Source organism: Rousettus aegyptiacus, unplaced genomic scaffold (assembly GCF_014176215.1).
Source record: "Rousettus aegyptiacus isolate mRouAeg1 unplaced genomic scaffold, mRouAeg1.p scaffold_m13_p_5, whole genome shotgun sequence".
In the NCBI taxonomy this organism is placed as follows: Eukaryota; Metazoa; Chordata; class Mammalia; order Chiroptera; family Pteropodidae; genus Rousettus; species Rousettus aegyptiacus.
In genome coordinates this window covers 114,644,654-114,666,789 of record NW_023416308.1, presented here as the reverse complement: position 1 = coordinate 114,666,789, position 22,136 = coordinate 114,644,654, and the positions used below count along the sequence as shown (strand labels likewise).

Here is a 22,136-nt window from a genome sequence, read left to right as displayed (position 1 = left end):
AATGACACTGGTCATCCGGGCCTGAGGCGCTGCCTCGAGGGACTCCCCACCAATTGGGGAGGCAGCTGGACAGAAGTGAGCAAAGTTCACAGGGCAGTCGCCGAGGAGCTGCTCAGAAAAGGAAAAGACGACTCCCGAGTAGGGGCAGGGAGGCTTCCTGGAGGAGGTGTCTTTGAGCTGGGTCTGGCGGGCTGGGAGGCGGCAGGGTCAGAGCGGGGCAGGGGGAGGCCTGGCACCTCCGTCTGCTGGTCCCTCGTTCATCGCTCGTTCGTTAAGGCCCAGTGCTGGTGCTGGGGACACCGTTTAGTGTGGGGGACAAATGCTGATCGCCACGGTGACAATTCCCACGAAGGAGGGACTTGGGCGTGTTAGAGGGGTCACGGGGTTGGGGTGCTGCAGGAAGCGTCCCTTGGGTGAGCTCCGTGAGGTCAATGGGCGTCTAGTGAAGAGGAAGAAAGAGCATTTTGGGCAGAGGGTAGAGTGTGCGTGAAGCTTGGTGGCCGGAAGGATCGGAACACATATGAGAAGCCAGCGTGGCAGGAATCGAGGTGCTGGACGAGGCTCGAACCTCAGCGCGGGGCCATCCACACAGAGCCCTGAGTGCAAAGGGGTGTTTGGGTTCACCTGAGTCACATTGTTGGTGGGATTGCAGATGGGTGCAGCTGCTCTGGAAAACAGAATGGAGGCTTCTCAAAAAATTAAAAATGGATATAAAGCTTTTGACCCAGCAATTGCATTTCTGGGTATTTATCCAAAGAAAACTAAAACAGTCATTTGTAAAGATCTATGCGCCCCAATATTCATGGCAGCACAATTTACAATAGCGGAGCTACGGAGGCCACCTAACTGCCCATCCACAGACGACTGGATAAAGAAATTATGGCTCGTAGATATCATGGAATATTACTCAGCTATTTAAAAGAAATGAAATCCTACCATTTGCAATGATATGGATGGACCTCGAGGGTATTATGCTGAGTGAAATAAGTCAGACAGAGAAGATAAAGGCCATGTGATTTCACTTGTATGCAGAATCTAAGGAACAAAAAACAAACTAATCAAAAACAGACTCACAAATATAATGGACAATTTGGTGACAGGCAGAGGGGAGGAGGCACTGGGGGCTGTGAGAATGGGGTGAAGGGTTAAAGAAGTACAAATTAGTAGTCGATGGTTGGTCACGGGGATGGGGAGCACGGCAGAGGGAATGCGGTCAGCAGTCACATGATGGCTGGGTGGGGGGCCGGGGGAGGGAGGGGAGCAAACGGGGGGACGGTTTTATGAACTGTATAGATGTCTGAGCAATGTACTGTGTACTCGAAACTAATTTAAATAAATAATTTTAAAAAAGAAAGTAAAAAAAAAAGGTATTGACGGGGTGGAGGGCAGAGGGCACGGGGGGAGGGGTGCATCCAATGGCTGGTAGACGGAAGACAACAGGGTTTGTTGGGGCGGGGTAGGTGGGCAAACAGGCACCAGTCCCACAATGCGATTCGCAGAGTCTTCTAGAAGGCCGGAGGGCGGGTTGGGCTTGAGGTGGGGTAACTACTTTGTGGTTATGGCTGCCATGTTTGTTACGTGAACGTGAACGATCCCGTTGCTGGGCCCATGAACTTGGATTTAGACAGGGCCGCCGCCTGCATGCGCACAGCCACTACCCCCTCAGCTCCGCTCGAGCCTGGCTCTGCCCGCAGCCCCACAGGCTTCTCATCATCAGAGGGAAGAGTCGCCTAGAGAAATGGCCCCCGAGGGGGAATTTCGGGCTGGTGACCAGGGGCGCCCTCCACGTGGTCCCCTCTTGTGCCTGTCTGGTGCTCAGCTCCTCGCCCCCTCACCCCTGCGTCCCTGCTCACCCTGCTCACCCTGCCCCACCCTCATCCTCAATGAGCCCGGCCCCCTTCCCCTCCAGGCCTCGACCTGCTGGAGCCTCTGCCCAGAGAGCCTTCACTGTGACCAGGAACTGACCCTTCTCCCCGACAGCAAGGGGGACCCCCTAACCCAGTGAACTGGCTAACGGGATGCGGGGGCACCCTGGTGGGCCCCGCCTCCCGGCTGGGTGTCAGGACGGGGTGGTGGGCAGGGCTGGCTGTGTTCTCCTAGGTCTCAGGGTGGGTTTGCCCCGTCCCTGGTGATCAGGGCTGCGGCCTGGGCTGTCATCCAGGCTTCCTCAGGCATCCCCACTTGCTAGCTGGGCAAGTCACATCTCTCTGAGCCCCCGTTTTCCCATCTGAGAAATGGGCATGAACGTTCTGGCAGAATGGGACGGGGAGAGACGGGCGGCGGCCACGCCTTCGGCCTCAGCCGCCCCCTGTTCTGACCCCGGAGCGAGGAGCCCTGTGGTCCGGCCCCAGCTCCGGGAAGAGGCTCCCCCGGGCCCAGAGGGCTCATCCGGCTGTCCTCACCCAGGCGCCCGCCAGCGGCTGAGCTCACGGGGTGGGCCTCGGGGCCACACACCGGTTGTTCTCCTTCCCGGGAGCCGGTCCAGACGCAAGGGGAGGGCGTCTGGTTCTCATTGTGAGGCCGTCTCTAATTCCTCTGGCATCTGGGCTTCTGCTCAGAAGGAGGACGATGGGCTTAACCGGTTGTGACCCAGCTCGGTGCCGAGGACAAAGCTCCTACCAGTCGCGTGACTTGGGAAGGTACTCGTTGCCTCTGAGCGTCAAGGGCCCCATCTGGAAAATGGGAATGATTTTTTTCCTGCTCTGCCTACTCCTCAAAATTAGAAATAGATGCGAAAACGTTTTGTAAACCATAAAATATGAAAGTGGGGTTCCCCTCTGCGTTGTTGTGGGCGGGGCTCTGTCTCCAGACCTTGCCCTACACAGGGCCTGTCGGCGGAGCACCTGGCCCACACATCCACAGCGGTCCAGGCAGCCCTTGGGTTCACGGAGCAGAGGCCCATTTTAGGAGCTGCTGGCTGGTGACCCTGATGAGTGAGTGGCAGGGGCTCAGAAGAGAAAGTGTTCTCACCAGCTGGCTTGGGAACTAAATAACACAATAATCACAGCCAACACTTATGAGCGCTTAGTATGTGCCCACCGCCCTTCTAACAATTTCCCACGTGTTAACGAATGGAGCCTCACGACAGCCTCTGAGAGAGGCAACTGCAACGCGCCCCCCTCCAAAAAAAAAATAAAACACCTTTAAGAGTGAAAAGGCATTTTGAGAGGAGAATTGGGGGTGCAGAGGCCTCCCCCATGCTGGGCCAGTGGGGCCTTGGAAGCCCGCCGAGGGGTTTAGGGTGGTGAGAGTCGGCAGTGGGACCCCTAAGGCTCTCGGGTGGGAGGGATGGGACTCCTGGCAGGAGGGGCCGTGATCGGGGCTTCGGGGTTGGAGAGTCCGAGGCATGAGGGGGGTTCTTCATTCTTCTGTTTTCATACTTGAGCCCAGGCCCAGCTGCCACTCGAGTGGCCCCCACAGGAAGGTGAAGCTGGGCGGCCTGTAGTGCAGGGGCCGAAGGTCTCAGAACCAGGGTAGGCGAGGGCGGCAGCCGAGTGGCCTGGAGCGGGGCCCCAACGTGCCACACCCCATCCTGGGGCCTGACCCCAGGAAGGGCAGGGCGGCCTGGCCTGCTGGGTTTTGGAGCAGCTTTCTGTCCACACCAGTAGGACAACGATGCTGTCCCAGTTAGAGTCCCCTGTGCAGCCCGGCCAAGGGCTGGCCCAGCTGGGTGGCGGGGGGCGCGGGGGCTGTGGCCCCAGTGGTCAGAGGCAGGAAGCACTGCTGGAGCCATCTCTCTCAAATAAAATAAAGCCCCTCCCCAAGAAGGCCGCTGCAGAGCTGGCCACAGAGGAGGCCCTCCAGGCAGAAAATTCGGGTGCAAACACACTGTGGGGTGCTCTGAGGACAGAAAGGCAGGCGTGTTTCACACCTAGGCACTGGCCGCCTGTTCTCCGAGTAACACCCGAGTGAGGACGGGGACTGGGAATGCCGGGCGTAGGGTGGGGGGGTCCGGCTCTGCAGGGCCCCACCCTGTGTCCTGGCCGCTTCTGCTTGAGAGCAGTCGACAAACATGCTGGAATTTCGAAGGGAGACAGGGACAGGGTGGGGAAGGGTGGAGGGGAAAGAAGAGACAGTTTTGAGTCATGAGGCATCCAGAGCGAGACGTCTGTGCCAGAGCCAGAGATAAGATGAACTAAGATGGCCGGGAAGACTGGGGAGGCCCTGGGGTGGAAAGGCCTGGACCGGTGAAGTCACAGGGCCCTCGGGGTGAGCCGAGGGGGTCCGGGGGGAGGGGAGGGGCACAGACAGAAGGCAGGAAGGGAAGAACTCGCCTTGGTCTTTCTTGCTTCTTAAAAAATTAAACACTTGATGTTTGACTAGAACATAAGGAGTGAGTTCAGGAGTTCAAGCCCCCAGGGACCTGGCCCTGGGCGGACAGTGGAATGTTGTTCTGGAAGGCGAGAGAACCCCAGCCTTTGTCCTCATCCCACGGTAAATATCCCTGGATTTGGCATGAGAGTGGCATCCACTTGTACTAATCTGTAAATACTTCTGGAAACTGCCCTTTGCCCCAGAGGCACTCGGGGTGGCCCTCGCTACCCCTGTGGCAGGCCTGGGGGGAGGTGGGTGAGCACGCACGGCTAGAAAGGGGAAGGGACCTGGAAAGAGGTGGCGGGGTGGGGGGCGGGTTCCGAGCAGGAAGGGTGGTGGCCGGCCCTTTCCTGGTGGCTGCACAGGGTGAACTTGCTCCCCACCTGCTCTTCCGACTCCAGGTCACTCTTTGCCAAACTTCTGGGTGGCTCCTGGTGCTTTTGGCACAAACCGCGTTTCCCTTTCCAGACCGTAGGCCCAGTCCTGTTCCCACAGCCCGGCGCTGTAGGCTCGTGCTGCAGGAGGGACCGTGACATTTCTGTTTGAAATAGGCCACCCGGCCCCCGGCCCCCTGTGGTATGTTCTGGCCACATGCTTACCTTATCCCAGGAGGGGGCAGGCAGCCCCACCAACTGGGAAGGTGGGACGCGGCCCCAGCCTGGCCCTAACTACCCAACGGGTCAGAGAAAGAAGCGGGGCCTGTTCGATGAGACCTGGGGGCACAGTCACCGATCCAGGCACGGGACAGGGGTGGACAAATCTGTCACCAGGGACGTTTCTGAGAAAACCGGAGAGGTTTGAATCTTGCCTACTACATGAGGCAGAAGTCTGACGTGAAAAAGAGGTTTGTCAACTGAAAAAAAGCATGTGTGGTATGATCGCCTTTTGAAAAAATATTTATGAATATACAAGGTGTTAATAGTGATAGTCACAGGGTGCTAGCAAATATTTCCTTTTTTCTTGTTTTTGTGGATGCGTTTTCTCAATTATTTAAACATTTTTGTTAATTTATTTTTCCTACTTCTACAATGCACAGATAATCCCTTTTATTGTAATGAAAACGTTATTTTTAACATAAAAAAAAAATTTTAGTAAAAAGTTGCTACCCTGCAAGATAGCAATGCAGGGACTGGTCCTTCTGTGCTGAAGCCTCGGGCCTGCGGGGCTGGAAAGAAGCGGTCTCTCTTCTCCTTTGCTCCTGGCCATCGCTTAGAACCCAGACTCCATCCGGGCTCTGCACGGCATCCAGAATGTGCTGATACCTGTATCGCAAGAGACAGTTAATTCTGAGATGATCAGTTATTAAAAAAAAAAAAAAAAGAAAGAAAGAGTCCCAGCCTGGTTTTCCTTACCGACCCAGCCCAGGCCTCTCCCTGTCTGAAAATCCAACTTCGTTTTGATAGAGGGTTGGGAAAAGAAAGCAGGACTTGAAGGACAAAGCCGTCAAAGCGTATTCTTCCTTCCTGCTTCCCACGCGGAGCGCTGCTGGGATTGTCCCTCGCTCTTGGCTGGGCCGGTGGCTGTGAGTGGTTTGACGGGGACAGTCCTGTCGGGGCCACCGGGTGAGAGAACAGGGAAGGTGACGTGCACCTCAGTTTTACCCGGGCGGAACGAGTGCCCTGGAGGAAGCTCCGTTTTCTCTGGCCCTTTTATTTGTCTTTCAGAAGAGCGGACTCTTCCCTGGGCTCCCCCTTGCCCGTCTTCCCCGCAGGAGACCCAGGAGACAGGCTCTGAAGGACTCGGGCTCCGCTCTCTTTTTTGGTGCACGTATGCGGGGCAGGATAGGGCAAGAAGACTGCTCCCCACTTAGTGGTATTTACCTGCTGGATGGAACCACTAACGGGGACCGAACCCACCTCCGGCCTCAACCAGACCTGTGTCCCAGGCCCAACCTCCTCCCGAGCCCATTCCTAGACCTGGATTAGCCTCTGTCCTCCGGCCCCGCACCCAGGCCTTTCCGGGTCGCAGGAGAAGGGGAGACACCTGTATTTTTCTTAGCTGGACACTTAGCTGGGGGCACTTTCCTGCTCCCTCAACGTTGCCACGAGGCCTGAACGCAGTGATGGTTTTGGCTGACAGGAGGACTCCAGAGGAGGGGCTGGATGTGACCAGGACGGTGTCCCCTACCTGCTTCCCGCACACCATCCATTTCCAACGAGAGGGGCAAGTGACAGGGACTGAAGTGTATCCCATTCCACCTCTGCCGCCTGAGTTTACAAACCCTCATGCTGGGTAGGAACACATCCAGGAAGGCCTTCATTCGAAAACAGCATGGATTGTGCAACAGCTACAAGGTTAAAGTCCTTTCTTCCTCCCCAGGACTCATGCTTCCAGGCTGGACAGGTGGGCGTTGGAGCATCTCCTGCTTGGGCAGACACTGCTCTCCGCTATTTTGGCAAGTTTAGGCCAAGTTACAATGTATCTATCTGTCTTCCTGGCTGGAAGGAGCAACCAGCTCCGGCAGAGGCTGGGGCTGATGAGTGATGAGCCCGCCCACCCTGGAGCTCCCTCCGCCCCACCGCGTCTGGCAGCAGGTGGTAGACCAGGCTTGTTTTAAGAGTTAGGCATGGCAGAAGTTGAAGGGTTCTGGAGGGCAGCGGTCCCCAACATTTTTGGCACTAGGGACCGGGACTCCCATGACAATCTGATGCCTGATGATCTGAGGTGGAGCTGAGGCGCACAGACAGATGGGGAGCGGCTGCGAATGCAGATGAAGCTTCACCTGCTCACCCTGCTGCTCACCTCCTGCTGTTCCTAACAGGCCCTGGGGTTAGGGCACCCCTGCTCTAGGGCACCCGCTAGTGTTTGTGCTATGGACAGTTCTGCTCTAAAATGAACTGTGGTATTCGGAAGAAGTGAAGGTCGGGAACAGGAACTTTGTTTTGGTTCTGTATTTTCCGAGTAGATTGTTCTGATCCAGAATCGAGATAAATTATGTTCCCTCTGGGCTGCCGAAACCGTTAGACGTTTTAGAGTTTGCTGCCCTCTTGTGGTTCAGAAGTGATAAGAAGATTGTCGTTCTTTTTCAGATAGCATCTTGCTCATTTATTGGTTCAACGGTTGCGGAGCGAGGCCCCGAGGCCCCGGGGGCGAAGCGCGGGGCAAAGGAGAACGAGGGAACCACACGTGGCCTCTGCTCATGCAGTTCTCAGGCCAGTGGAGGCCACGGTTCGCAGAGCCCAGGCCCGGGGGGAGCGATATCCCCTTGGCTCGCACAAAGTGGCCGCCAGGCGCCTCGGCCAGACATTGGGGACCCCATGCTGGGCCTTAGCAGTGTTTGAAAACGAGTCACACCCCCGCGAGTGGCAGAGCTGATCAGCACTCGCTGGCTCTGTCCGCCGGCCTGTCTTCCGCTCCTTCCTTCCCTTTTCCTGTTCCACTTAGTGAGTCTTCTCTTCTCCAAAAACTCTCCTTTTCCAACCCCTAATACAGTTCTGCTTTGCCTCCTGTGATGGGCTGAAGTGTGTCCCCTCAAAACTCCTATGGGGAAGGGCTAACCCCGACTTTATTAGGAGTTAGGGCTTTGAAGAGGTGAATACGTTAAAATGAGGCTGGTCGGGTCAGGGCCCAACTGTATCTGACTGATGTCCCTCTAAGAAGGACATATATAAAGAAAAGACCACGCACGTGAGGACATGGGCAGAAGGCACCCCATCCGCAAGCCTAGGAGGCCTCAGGAAGCAGCAGACCCGCTCACACCTCCAGAGCTGTGAGAAGGTAACTTTGTGTTTGAGCCATTGTTGTTGGCGGCCCTGGCAAACACACCTGCTAACAAAGCACTTATTTCTGAAGGGCACTTGCTGCATAAGTTTACAAAGACAAACACAGATGGTCCGCCCCCCCACCTCCCGCCCCAGGCTGGTTTCTGTGTCCCCAGGGGACCACAGATCAGCACTGAGCATATCCGCTTTTTATTTTCATGGTAGTCTATTTCATAGATGAAAAAATTCTTAGAAGTTAACTTGCCCAGGGTCACTAGCAGGATTCTGCCTCCAAGTGCCATCTCTTTCTCCTTAGTTCAGATCAGGTGACGTGGACCAGAGAGGGTCAAGGGACAGGAGGTATTATCTTGTGACCGCGTGGTCTAAGGGCAAACCGCCAGAAGGCTGAGCCATAACTCTTGCTGATATTTACAAATCCTGGTTTGGTTTCCTCCTTAACCTATTCAGAAAAAGCTCAATTCTTCTGAAAAACTCTCGTATATGCTCCGCGAGGCAAGACAGATTGTCACAACCACAGAGCACCCTGACCTTGAAAGGTCTCTAACTGGTACAGCTGTCTGGGCTGACAGACCGAGGGGAGCTCGTAGGGTCTGGTCTTTGTCAACAGTGACTCCTAACCACGCTGTTATTCTTTCAAAATACAATTTATTAGCAGCACATTTAAAATTAAGCAATTTCTTTCCAGAGAGAAGGTTAAGCCCTGATGGACTGAAAAATTGGGCAGATGTCACAACAGAAATAACATTTCAGAGTCTGGAGAGATTAATAGGGTTACTGTCCCCAACGGAAATTGTTTCACCATGCTGACCACACTGCACTCACACCCAATTCGGGGGGGGGACCCCGCAACACCGGACAGTATGAGAAAGCACCAAATCACGGTCAATGTCATCCCCACGCTGACCGGCTCTTCCCCGCGTAGGGGAGGTGGGGGGCTGCGAGTCCCATCCCTTGCTGTGCGGACCCCAGGGCCTGCGGCAGGTGGAGGGGGCTCTGAGCAGCCACGTGAGCCCCAGAAACCCCGCAGACCTGCAGGAGCCCCGCTGTCTCCCTCAGATTAGGGAGTTCTGGATTCCCAGGGGGACCTCTGAAAGTATCTGGGAACATCTACATTAGTGCGCCAGAGATCTGAACTTTCTCAGAAAGACCAATGCATCTTCTCGGTTTCCTTTACTCAAGGTTCTTGGGTCCCCAGGCAGCTGCGAGCTCGCGCTCACCCTGCCTCCCATGGGTTCTGCCACTGGCTTTCAGACACCTCCACCCTGTCCTTCCCACGGGGGCCCTTCACAGAGAGCCCCGGGGGCAGCTCTGTCACCCCGAGTGTGAGGGCGGGTCTCCCCATTCCACAGGCGCTCCCTGCCCCAAGGGTTTCTGTCAGCGTTTCTTCTAACCCAAGACAATGAGGGTGAGTTATGAAAAAGCTCAAAGCTCAGTAGTTTGTCATTTCTGCTAGTCTCATTTTTTTTTTTTTTTTGAGTCATTTTTCTGACACGATGGGCTGGAGTGAGGGTGGGCAGAGAAGCCTGCGCATGTTCTTGGCTCTTGCCGGATGGAATCTAATTTCTCTGTGAACGCTCAGGTGAAGAGAGGGAGAACAGGGGCAGAACACGGAGCGGACTGCGGATAGGAGCCGGACAGGAGCCGCGGCGGTGGGGGGTGGGGGGACGGAGAGGGGTGGACAGGGGGGGTGGAGGGGGGCGGAGGGGGGGCCGCAGCGGAGGGGGGCGGAGGGGGGCCGCGGCGGAGGGGGGCGGAGGGGGGCAGAGGAGGCTGGAGAGGGGTGGACGGGAGCCGCGGCGGAGGGGGGCGGGGGGCAGCTGTGGTCTCGCTGGAGGCGCACGCACGCATGCCGATGACTCCTGGACCAGGGCTGTGGCACATCTGGTGTGGAGGCCGTTTAGGCCGTGTTTAGGCCCTTTCGAAGGTCGGGTACCGCCCTTGGACCACCTATGGGGTACCATCTCAAGCTCGCCTGAGCGGTGTGGTCCGGCAAGGCTGAGACTTGGTGCATCCGAGGATGGGATTGTGCCAGAAAAAGGGCGAGGGGAGTCAGTCATCGAGCTTAAGGTATTTATTTATGAGAGCGACTCTCTAAAAGGAAATGAGGGAGGAGGAGACCAGCTGGATTTTAGTTAGTTGGTTGGGTGATGGGGTGGGGAGGGAGGCTTGTTGTTGTTTCTTTGTTTTCCGAATAGAGTGAAAGAATTCTTAAAGTGGAGGCATCTGTGCAACGGGGTCTGGGAGGATGCGGTCAGTCCACTGACCGGAAACTCAGGAGAATCTGCGGCAGCTCAGGCCCCGGCCTTTTAGGAAACAAAGGGCAGGGAGTGGTGTGGCTTGGGTCAGCCCACGGGTGGCAGGCCACCTCGGTAGTCACGACACAGGTTCCCAGAATGACCTGAGCCGTAGGCGCCAGCAAGCCCGGTGGCCCCCAGTTGTGAGTTCTCTGTCACTGCGGAATCCGCTCCTCGCCACACATTCAGGTGCTTATTGATCAAGGCAACAAAACGAGTGACAGACTGTAGGCTTTTTCCAGTTCTAGATCTAATTGGTTAAGCTAAGTCTCCACATCGGGAAGCTGCACTTTACCTCCAAGCTAGCACCCAGCACGCAATCTCCCAGGGGCTTAGGGCAGGTCGGTGATACTGGTGTCGTCAAGGTCAATGCCGGAGTGCAGCTTGCCGTCCTTGGCGGCGGCCCAGGGCATGGACGTCGAGGTCCACTTTACTGCCCAGTCTCCTGCTGTGTTGATCAGGATGACGCCACCTAAACCTTTGAGCTTCGACTTCATGTAACCCAACGACAAGTCAGCAGCCTCTGCTACTGTCTTTCCTGAAAACAAGAAACGAGAAAGGAATAGATGGGAAAATCATTTGCACTACGGAAAACCAAGGCGAGGTAACAAAGATTCTTGGTAAGTGATGTCTATTCGCGGGCTTCAAAGAGGGATTCCCCCCCCACCCCCACCCCCCCACACACAAGGCCCTCCAGGCACCAGCCTACGCGGAGCTGCCTTTTCTCCCATAGCCATGCGCAAAGTCTCCCTACTGAGACGCGATACACAGTATTCTAAACGCTCTCTTATTCTAGATCCTGACGGAAGGTGGGGAAGAGTCAAAATACTATCAGCGACATCTCCGGCAAACGAGAACGGGTTTCAGACGCTTCTCCACCTGTTTACCTTACCGACAGCCTCCGCGCGCTCATCCCCGGGTCGTACGACCTCGTCCCACCTACCTTGTTCGATGTGGAAGAGCGCGAGTCTGGCCAGATTCACCTTCAGGATGCTTTCCCCGTGCCCCGTCGTTGAAATGGCTCCAATGTGATTGTCCGCATAACCTCCAGATCCTGCTCAAAGGGGGAGGCCGGTTCTAATGGGGGCACTCAAGAGCCTTGAACACAGATTACAGGTCTGATGCTATGTAAATATTCAACGCCAAAGAGTGCCGAAGTGTAGACAAGAGTTGGATTAGCAGCCACTCCTCTGTCCCTAATCTGCCCAGTCTGCACAGACTGGACCACACACGACCGCCCCCGCCGCTCACCCACTCCCAGGACCCCGTGTGCCTCGAGCTGACTGCAGACGGCATTTTAACTTGTAAAATTTCTGTAGTGGCGATGTGCCACGTTTATGCCACTCAAATCTAATAACTGAAAACTTAAATTCTCTGCTTTCTTAGTTCATTACTTTGCATCCATGCCTGGGGAGAGGTTTTGTGTACTTAAGCTTTTGGGACAGAGTCCGCAGATCCTGCAGTTGGGGTTAGAGAGAAGAAAGAGGCGCCATGGGTAGCTTGGGGACAACTTTACATCCCCTGTCTCCATCTCTCTCCCCAAGACATGCAGCGTAGGAAAAGCAGGGTGCCGACGAGGTACAAACGCCCTCGCAAAGCCGTGCCCCAGATAACTCCTGCCAGGCCAACTGCCGCTCCTCCCAGAGGTTCTGAAACTGCCACCGAAAAGAGGAAGGAAATAGAGAGGGGCAGAGAACAGGGACCGAGAACCTGGTGACCGGGGAAGGGCAGCGGGGGCGGCGGTCATCGCCGACACTACCTACACACGGAGTGTCTCCGACTCGGCCGGCCATCTTATTCACGATGCCCCCCGTTGAGGTCGCGTAAGCCACGTTGCCTTCGGAGTCCAAGGCGACAGCGCCCACAGTTCCCAAGTCTCTGCCAAAAAGGAAACGGAAAAAAGTGACAGGCTGGAGATGAGAAACCTTCCTGACCAAGTAACGATGCCGCACGAAACCCTGTAAATGGCCACGTTATACGGGAGGGGACGTTGCGGGGTCCTGTTTGCTTTCAGTCTCCATGTCAGTCACACTCGCTGCTCGACGCCACTTTACACCTCGGCTCTAAAGGCACGTGTGGTCCCGGCAGCGCCATGTTCTGGCTGTGTGACTGACTGAGTGAAGTTCCATCGTCTCCCGCTCCCCATCTATAAAATGGGGGACAAAAGTGAGTGCATCTCGAGCTGAGTGTGCGTGAGAATTCCCGGATCCCCGGGCCTGTCCCTGGAGATGCTGAGGTGCTAGGTACGGGGTGGGACCCAGGCCTCCCGGGAGACGCTGATGCCGCCCACCCAGACCCTGCCATGCCGGTTCCGCAGGGCTGGCTGTAAAGATGAAATAAGGTAATTGATCCACCCCCCCCCCCCCAGCATTTTGTTATAAAATGTCAAGTAAAAAAGTCGAAGAAATTGCACAGTAACAGCCACAAAAACCACCATCCAGATTCCATAATGAACTACGTTTGAGGCACTTTTGTAAGCGATGAGACACAGAAGCAAACTAAACGGACAGAGTCCCTCCCGACGTCGGCGCGGCACGGTCCACACACCTTTACGCTCTGGCGGCCTCTGCTTCGAGGACAGAGAGCAAGAGACGGGCAGAAGCGTTTCCCCGGGGGATAAATGGCGTCGGTCAAAAGAGTGGAGGATGAGGTCTCGGGTCATGCTGTGCCGCTGCCGAGTGACAGAGGCGCCCCATGTGTCTGTGACAAACCAGCTGTTGGGAGCATTTGTGACATGAGGATCTCGCAAAGCACAGGGCCCTGGGCAGAAGCCCCGCTCGCCTGTGTCTAGGAGCGGTGCCGGCTGGCGGGGATGTGTGTGATTGACGTAGTTTTTGCACAGCAACGTGGCAAGAGCTACTACAATGCATATGAACCACTGAGGTAACCCATCCCTGCGACTCCAGCTTACAGATACAACAGCACGCCCGGGAAAGTGAGCAGCAGCTGCCAATGCGCGGCTGGTCTCGCGAGTACGGGTTCTTAACCTGGGGAACTTTGTCTGGTACACCTGCCTGGCCTCTCCGTTCTAGATGGATTAAATTAGACTCTTTCAGGAAGCGGCCCGGACACATGTATTTTGAAAAGCTTTCTAGGTGATACTAAAGTACATCACTGGTTACATAGCAGAAATCTAAAAAAAAGACATGCCAAGTTAATAGATTACATTCCACTATAGATTCCTTGGCCACGGTCAAATTTTACTTTTTAAGTATTGCTGTAAATAAGGGAGTTTTATCTGAGATTTAAAAATCTGTATCACAGAAAACCGTAACTCAGAACATGTGGTTAATTCAACCTTATACGAGGAATGGAGGAGCGTTTGAGTAAGTTCACAGGGTGCATCAGGTGACGGAGGACCTGTTTAGCCTCCTTAAGACGACAAACTGATCACGAAGCACCCAGGAGCTAACACATTGACACAAGGCATTCTTCCACGAAATCACATCAGAGAGGGAACTCTCTCGGCCTCGTCCGGCTTACTCGCCATAGGAGTAATAAACGAGGTTAAATTTAAGAATTGAAAGATTTGGCCACCCTGAACAAGCTCGATCCAGGCTGATCTCAGAAGCTAAGCAGGGTCGGGCCTGGTTAGTACTTGCATGGGAGACCACCTAGGAAGACCAGGTACTGTAGGCATGAAAAATAAAAAATAAGGGATTGTAAGCTGACAAGGTCCTTGCAATCCGTGAAGTCAACCAAGGGTTGCCTTGCCTAAAAAAAAAAAAAAAAAAGAAAAAAATCGAAAGAGCAGTTTTTCCATTACGTAATGTGAATAATTTTGTTCAAAAACTGAAACTGTCATCTAAGAAATGTAGATTATCAGATACTTGTCGCGCCCTCACAGTCAAATAACTCAGACTGTGAGCCATCGACGGTACTTACTTTTGCTGGTCGGTTTTCTGAGCACTTTTCTCATTCTTCTCTTTTTCTAGATGCTTTATGTTTCTCTCTGTTATCAGCTGCTTTTCGGGAACTTCTGGAACCCCCATGTCTGCAGCAAATTTTGCGGCACCTTGGTCCGTCAGGAAGCAATGAGGTGTCTTTAACCAGAAAGAAATGGAAAAAGTTTGTTTTTTGAAAAAGTTAGCATCTTTTTAACTGTTTCAACTAGGTGGAAATGATGACTTCGCTCTGTGTACAAAGCCTCAAAAATGAAAACTTCACCGGCTTGCTTTCCTGAATGTTGAAAAGAGCCAGTCTCTCTGAATTTTTGTATTAAAAAAAAAAAAAAAAAACCCTAAATGATGGAAGAATGCCAGGAATGTGACTTCCGTACGATCTTAAATTTAGGGAACTTAACCCATTATTATTTAACACACGCTATTAAACCCTCGGTTTGTTCAGTGTGCATGTGTAATGCTACATGCGTTGAGAGGAGGCTGAAGAAAACACAGGCAGATAACATGAAAACAAAGTTATCACTGGTCAGGTGATCACTAGTCAAACTACATCATCAGTGAAGTGAGAATCCTGGCTTACCTGAGCAATTTAACGTTCTTTCTGATCTTTCATATAATTTTAGGAGAAGAGGGATCTCAAGGGTTTCCCCACAGTCAGGCCCCTTTTAGTCACTAACGTACAGCGGGGACAGCTCCTTAGGAAAGAGGATGCTTTGGCCGCGTATACCTTTTCCATAACGAGCCGTGCCAGTTTAATGGGGTTCGCAATGCACCGGACTGCAGACACAGCTCCCGAAGACAGGTCTTTTCCATTCATGATACTGGCATCCATTTCGACTTCGCCATTTACGTTCAAGACAGATCCACAACCTGAACCCGACGAGAAGTTGGAGGCAAGAATTAAGAATTTAGAAAGGGCCTCCGAGTTCCCTCTGAGCGGCCTGCTTTAGCTCATCCTCCACCGCAGAGGAACATTTCTTAAAACAAAACTCTGACTTGGCATCCAATGCAGCCCTTCGTGACCGGGCCTCTGACTCACTTTTCCAGCTTCCTCCCCTCTCTTTTTTACAGAAATCTTAGGTTTCCCTGAGTGCACCATAAGCCCTCGTGACTCTGTGCCTGTGGCACGTGCTGTCTGTTCTCTTTAGCAGTAGAATCCTTTCTCCAACTTTCCCTGCTGAAATGATGCCAACGAATCCAGCTGTTCTTAACTGCTCTGTGACTGTTTCCTCCTCTGTAAAAATGGGGTGAGAACAAAACTTAAGAATATTTAAAGGATTATAAAAATATCCAGAACTTAACAAGGTAAAAGTCACGGTGTTGGGTATCCAGTAAGAAATTACCAGGCGCACAAAGAAACAGGAAAATATGACCCATGATGAGGAGAAACAAAGATCAATCAATGGTAAGAAATCCAGAAATGACACAAATGATAGGATTAGCAGACGAGGATGTTAAAAGAGCTATTCTATCTACATTCCATATGTTCTAGAATGTGGAGGAAAATACGGAAAGAACTCAAACAAAACTTCTAGAGATGAAAAAAAAGTCTGAAATGGAAAATATTGGATGGGATTAACACCAAATTAGGTCAGAATTGAGGTGAATTGTTGGACACCCAGCTGGTGTTCGAGAACTGCTTGGTGATGTGGGCAAACCCATACACACTGCAGTGGGGTGAGCATCTCAGGAGTAAAGGCAATAAAACGGAGCAAAGATAAGTCTTTCCAATGAACAGTGCTGGAAAGATGGGGCATTCAGATGCAAAACAAAAACCGAAACAAATCTAGATACAATCTTAACACCATTCACAAACACGAGCTTAAAATGGATCCCAAACGTAAATGTAAAATGCAAAACTATAACATTCCTAGACGATAACATGGGAGAAAATTTAGATAACCTTGGGTTTGGCTTTTTAGATACAACACCGAAGTCATGAACCATGAAAGAATAAATTGAGCGGATTTCATGAAAATGAAAACGTCTCATGAAAGACACTGTCAAGAGGATGAAAAGACAAATGACGGACTGGGTCAAAGCATTTGTAAAAGACACATCTTGTAAAAGTGGAAAATTCTCCAGCAAGCTAGTCCAAGGACAAGACAGGGAGTGACATGTTCAGGCGCCAGCTCCCAGGACAAACAACGACAACAATGACATTGCTGCCAGGTGCAGACAACAAACCTGTCAACCAGGCCCCGTTTGCTGTAAGATTTAGGAGTCCCCCAGAAACAAGATATCTTGGTACTAGACGCTAACGGCTAACTTCTGCTTTTGTAATCTGCTTGCTTGCCTGATCGAAGCCCACCATGACGTAGTTTCAGGCTTTATAAGCTGCCTCCTCTGAAAGCTCGGGGCTGATTCTCTGGTGGAGAGAGTCAGTCTCTGGCCGGCCAGCCGGCTAATAAAGGCTCGTAATTAATCTCGATTGGCTCCGTGGGTCTTAGGTTTGAACACGCCATGACAATCTGATAAAGGACTGTTATCCAAAATATACAAAGAACTCTTAAAACTCAACAATAAGAATACAACGTGTTTAAAAAATGAGTCACAAAGATCTTAGCAGACACCCCAGTAAAGATCAATGGTAACAAATACAGATGGCGAATAAGTATATGAAAAAAATTACCTGTATTTTCATACACTAGCAATGAACGATTGGTAGTTGAAATTTTAAAAAAGCAGTTTTTTTACAATAGCAGCAAAACACATGAAATAATTAGGTATGAATCTAACAAAATATAAGATATGTATGCTGAAAACTACAAAACACTGATAAAAAAATCAAAGATCTAAATAAATGGCAGTACATATATACTATGATCATGAACTGGAAGGCTCAGTATCATTGAGATTTTAATTCTCTCCAAACTGATCTGTAGATTCACTACAACCTTAATAAAAATTCTAACAGAATTTTTTCAATAGAGATTGACAGGATGACTCTCAAATCTGTGGGAAAGGCAAAGGGACTAGAATAGCCAAAACAATCATGGGGGGGAGAAATAAGAGTTAGAAGATTCTTACTACCTAAGACTGAATATAAAACTGTGGTAATCAAAACAGTGTGGTATCGGTGAAAGAATACACGTATAGATCAAAGGAACAAAAAAGAGTCCAGAAACAGACCCATGCACATAAAGGCAACTGATTTTTGACAAAGGTAAAAGGGCAACACAACGAAGAAAGAATCGCCTTTTCAACAACTGGTGTGGGAACAGTTACATGAAAACTGCACCCTGATACATACCTCGCATCACATACAAAAATGTATTACAAATGAATCAGAGACCTGACTATGAAACCTAGAACTATAAAATTTCGAAAAGACAATGTAAGAGAAAACATTTGTGACCCTGGGCTAGGCATACGTTTCTTCAGATATAATACAGAAAGCATGATGCATTAAAAAAAATTGATAAGTTGGACTTCTACAGAGTTAAGAGCATCTGTTCTTTGAAAGACATTGTTAACAGTGAAAAGACAAGCCACAGAGTGGGAGAAAATCCCTGAAAACACATATCTGATAAAAGACCTACGTCTAGAATATTTAAAGAACTCTTAAAATTCAGTAAGAAAAAAAACCCACGATAAAGAAATTGACAAAAGACTTGAAGAGCTGTTAAAATACCCATCTTTTGCCATTAGGGAAATGCAAATTAACATTAGAATGAGATTCCACCATACGTCTATTAGAATTATTAAAATAAAAAATACCGACAATATCACCAAGTACTAGTGAAGGTGCAGAGTAATCAACTTTCATCCATCGCTGGTGGGAATAAAGAGCAGCCACTTTGAAAAACAGTCTGGCGGTTTCAAATAAGGTTTAATATACATTTGCCGTATGACCAGCAGTTGTAAGAGAAATAAAAACTTATGCTCACATAAAGACTCGCATGCAAATGTTTACAGTGGTTTGGAATGGCCCCAAATTGAACATGTCCTTCAGTGGGCGAACGACCCAAACCGTGGTATAGTCACAGACTAGAATTTTTCTCAACAAAAAGGGATGCACTACTAATACTGTGTGGACGTGAATGACCCTCCACTGCATTATGCTCTTTGAAGAACCCAGACTCAAAAGGCTACATGTTGTATGATTCCATTCTTGACATTCTGGAGAAGGCAGAACTATTGGAACAGAAAACACATAAAGCTGGGGTGATGGAGGTGTGGCCTCAAAGGTCAGCATGGGAGAATTTCCGAGTGATGAAACTGTTTTATAGTTTGACTGTGGTGGTGATTACATGACTCTTTGTGTCTGTCACATTCATAGAACTGGACACTAAAAAAGGGGGAATATTATTGTATATAAAATGACATTTAAAAAAAAACATTAAAACGACACAGTATTAGGCTAGTGGATTCTAAATCTGGTACTTCAGGGAGGATGAGTAAATAAATACCCTGTTATCTCCAAGACCCTTTGACAACTTATGAAATTGGATTGTAGGGAGAATAAATTAACAAGTTAAAGTTCTGTATAGTACCGCTTGACTCCAGTGAAAGGAAAGGGTCATCATTTAGTTGCCAACTGAAGTGATGGAATATTTCCATCACTCTAAGAGTTCAATTAAAAAATTTTATTTTGTTATTAGTTTCGAGAATACAGTACATTGGTTAGACATTTATATAGCTTATAAAACAATCCCCCTGGTAAGTTCTTTCTCTCCTCTGGCTCTCCACCTACCCATTACATCAATGCTAACTGCATTCCCTATGCCGTGCTCCCCATCCCCGTGACCATCTATCAACTACTAATTTGTATAACAGTTCGATTTTTACAGTGTTGGGTTCTAATAATTAAACTACTTATTAAACTTTTTAATAAACTAGATATTATCCAACAAGCTTGAAACATAAAGTGAAATCCATATTGAAATGTAAATACAATGTAAATAAAGACAATGTTTTCATAAGTTACTCAGATAAGCTGGGTCATAAATGCTAATTATTGCCAGCTAACTCAGTAACTACCCTGAGTCAGCTCTCGGTCTAAAGTTCCCAAATAATTATTCTAGAGGATCACCGCGGAGGCCGCCAGAGATACTGTTTGCTTGCACTGACCTCAGCTGGGAAAACGAAAAGGAAAACAGAGCTCAGCGGACAGCATGCTGTTAAAAGTCCTCCCGCCCAATCCCAATCTTTGATTTCCTCTCTTCACCCTTCTCCTCTCTCCCTCAGTGTGCTGAATTGCAGACATCTGGGAAATGAGAGGAGACAAGACTCTCTAATTCCCTCATTTCTACTTCCCCAGGTCACACAGGGGACTGGTCCTGTTAGTGTTGGGGGAGACCAGAACCACCTGCTCCAAATGACGGTTCTTCGTGAATAAGTCAGGGTTTGTCAGCCACGAGGGTCCTTACTAACAGGCATGTAGTTTAACAAGTCTCCCTGCTGAAACTGTGGGCTGTTCCTCCCGCAGGCAAGGGGGAGCAGTTAGTAAAATTCTGGCTTAACAAACCACCATTGTGGATGGAAAAAGGACCATGTATAAACCTGACAAGCTCATGAGAGGCCAGCATGACCGGCCTCACAAACTTCAGACCGAAGAACCGTACAGAATGGTCTGGACATTAAAATTCCTAACTCAAAGCAGGTCATGGCAGGTAGTCACGTCCTAGGCCTGCAGCTTCCTTGCTTTACCTTAAGGTTAGGTCTTTCTGCACCTAACACATCTTTGAAATGTCAGAGTAACCGCCTTTTCCAGACCCCTCAAGGCATAACCCATGCACCAGAGCACAGACCACAGAACCCCTCATTGTTATCTTGCCCCCCATTCTCCATGGGTAGTAAATGTCAACTCTTATCTACCCTGTACCCACCAACGTAAAAAGAAGTGTCTCTCCTTTTTACTTTTTATCCCATCCCAGAGATTTCCTCGCTTTGCTTTCTCCCGCCCCCTTAGTTTATCACCAATGGATTTCATGTAACCCTCCTTTGATTCTAATGGATGACCCAGGTTGCAAAACTGCCATTCTCCCGAGCGTTTTCTCAGTCTGTTGAGATTTTGCTTCCTGGCAATTGTCTTCAGTTTGGCTCAAATAAACTCATAAAAATTCACTGTTCCTTATGTCGACACCATAAAAATGCAGTAATGCCTCATTCTGTGGTCAGGCGGATTTGTGAAATTTTGCATATGTGGTAAGGAGTGCCTAGCAAAGGTGTTCAGTCAATATTTCATAACTAATTGCTTAAAATTTCCTGAAATTCTTTTCCTTAACAGTTGTTGGGTGGGTGTTATAATTCCAAGAAGTATTTTAATCCCCAGATCTTAGGTTTTCTATTCTAAAATAAAGAAGAAATGAGTGTCTTCCAGCGAGTTACTTAATCTTTTTTGTGCCCTTAGTTTTCTTATCTGAGAAATGAGCATAGTAAATAAACCTAACTCACAGGACTATAGTGCAGATTAAATGAGTTAATCACGCAAATTTCTTAGACTATTGTTCGGCACATAGTAGGCACTTGTAGTATTTATGATTATTACTCTAAAAAAGGATCAATCGAGTGATAGAAGGCAAACACAAGAGAATACTCTATATGACCGCATTTATAGAAAATACAAATTAATCTAGAATGACAGAAGCAGATCAGTGGATGTCTGGTGCTGGGGATTATAGGGGAAGATTAACCGAAAAGCAACATGAAGGAACTTTTAGGGGTGATGGAAATGTTTTAAATATTGTGGTGTGGTTATACAGGTGTACACATTTTCCAAAATTTAAAATGGGTACAGTTTATGGTGTGTAATCTACCCCTGCCCCTCCACAAAAAGATGTGATAAGCAAGCCTCTTGGGATGTGAATTCTAGAAAGCAGGTGAAAGAAAATGGGGTGAATAGATGGATTTAAAACTTCTTAAAACGACTTGGTCAGCAGGTAAAAAGAGAAAAATTAAATCTGTTCAGCATTTTAAGTTCTACCACAAGGCCGATTAGATTCGCTGACACTTCACAAAGCTTCTGTTCATTTGGGGAGGAGGCTCTTCACCTGATGAGGCGTCATTTACTAGCTGCAGTGAATATTTACCTGCGTTGAACTCGGGGTCGTCTTCCAGGACGGTCACGGCTCCTTCCACAGCGTCAACGGCGCTCCCTCCCTCCTGGAGGATGTTGTAGCCCACGGTGGCGGCTCGGATGATGCCCTGGCGCACCCGCTCTTTGCGGTCCTTGGAGATGTTGCTGGCTCCGCCGCCGTGGACCACGACGACGGGATTCATGTCGCCGGATCCTAGGGATCGGGGAGACGAGAACGTCATTTCAAATGGGCCCCAGGAATCCGCACGGGGCCGCTGAGGACAGGTCCCATTTCTACTCCGGGAGGGGAGGCAGGGTGTACAGTTCGTGCAATTTCCTGAGACCGGGGGGGGGGGGCAGCGGGGATAGGTGGTGGCTCGGTTTGAACTTTGAAGGAAGAGCCCAGAGCGTCCCCCTGGCTCCCGCGTTCTCCCTGCCGCGCCGGCCTGGGGCACTTGCGGGCCTCAGTTTACCCGGGAGAGGCGCGGACGGCGCCCGGGGCCAGAGCCCCAGCCTCCCCGCCGCGCTCCACGTCGCGTCTCGGTTTCACAGGCATGGACGGACTTCTGGGGGACACCTGGCGCTGCAGAGGTCCCGCCTGTGCCCCTGACGCCATCTCTCGGTGGCGTTGCTTCGCCTTGACCTTCCCCGGCAAAGCCATCTCGGTGGCACCTCCCGCCTCGAACCCCCAGCACCGCGGAGGCTGCTCCCCCGGGGCTCGGCGGCCGCTCGGCCAGGGCCGACGACTTACGGGGGAGGACGCCGGGGCTTCGGCCCAGCGGCCCCGCGGCCCTCGGGACTCGCAAGGTCCAGCCCGTCCGCTGGGAACCGCTCGGCTCGCAACTGCCCGGCCGGCAACGGCTCTGCGCCTGCGCATGCGGGC

At 50.7% G+C, this 22,136-nt stretch overlaps 1 protein-coding gene across 5 annotated transcripts; it reads right to left on the bottom strand.

Annotated features, from left to right (window-relative positions):
* Window positions 1-5,433: 5,433 nt before the first annotated feature.
* ASRGL1 (asparaginase and isoaspartyl peptidase 1) lies at window positions 5,434-22,136 on the bottom strand. 5 transcript variants are annotated; one of them, XM_016127920.2, is made up of 8 exons: window positions 22,005-22,136; window positions 21,267-21,467; window positions 14,960-15,102; window positions 14,216-14,373; window positions 12,090-12,208; window positions 11,274-11,384; window positions 10,626-10,868; window positions 5,434-5,576 (listed from the first exon to the last, which is right to left on the bottom strand). In XM_016127920.2, the coding sequence occupies exons 2-7, from the start codon at window positions 21,454-21,456 to the stop codon at window positions 10,663-10,665; spliced, it is 927 nt and encodes a 308-aa protein (XP_015983406.1). In that variant the 5' UTR covers window positions 21,457-21,467; window positions 22,005-22,136; the 3' UTR covers window positions 5,434-5,576; window positions 10,626-10,662. The 5 variants fall into 5 exon arrangements, with proteins under 5 accessions (XP_015983406.1, XP_015983403.1, XP_015983405.1 ...); XM_016127917.2 differs by lacking the exon at window positions 5,434-5,576 and adding an exon at window positions 10,093-10,522; XM_016127919.2 differs by lacking the exon at window positions 5,434-5,576 and adding an exon at window positions 10,093-10,339.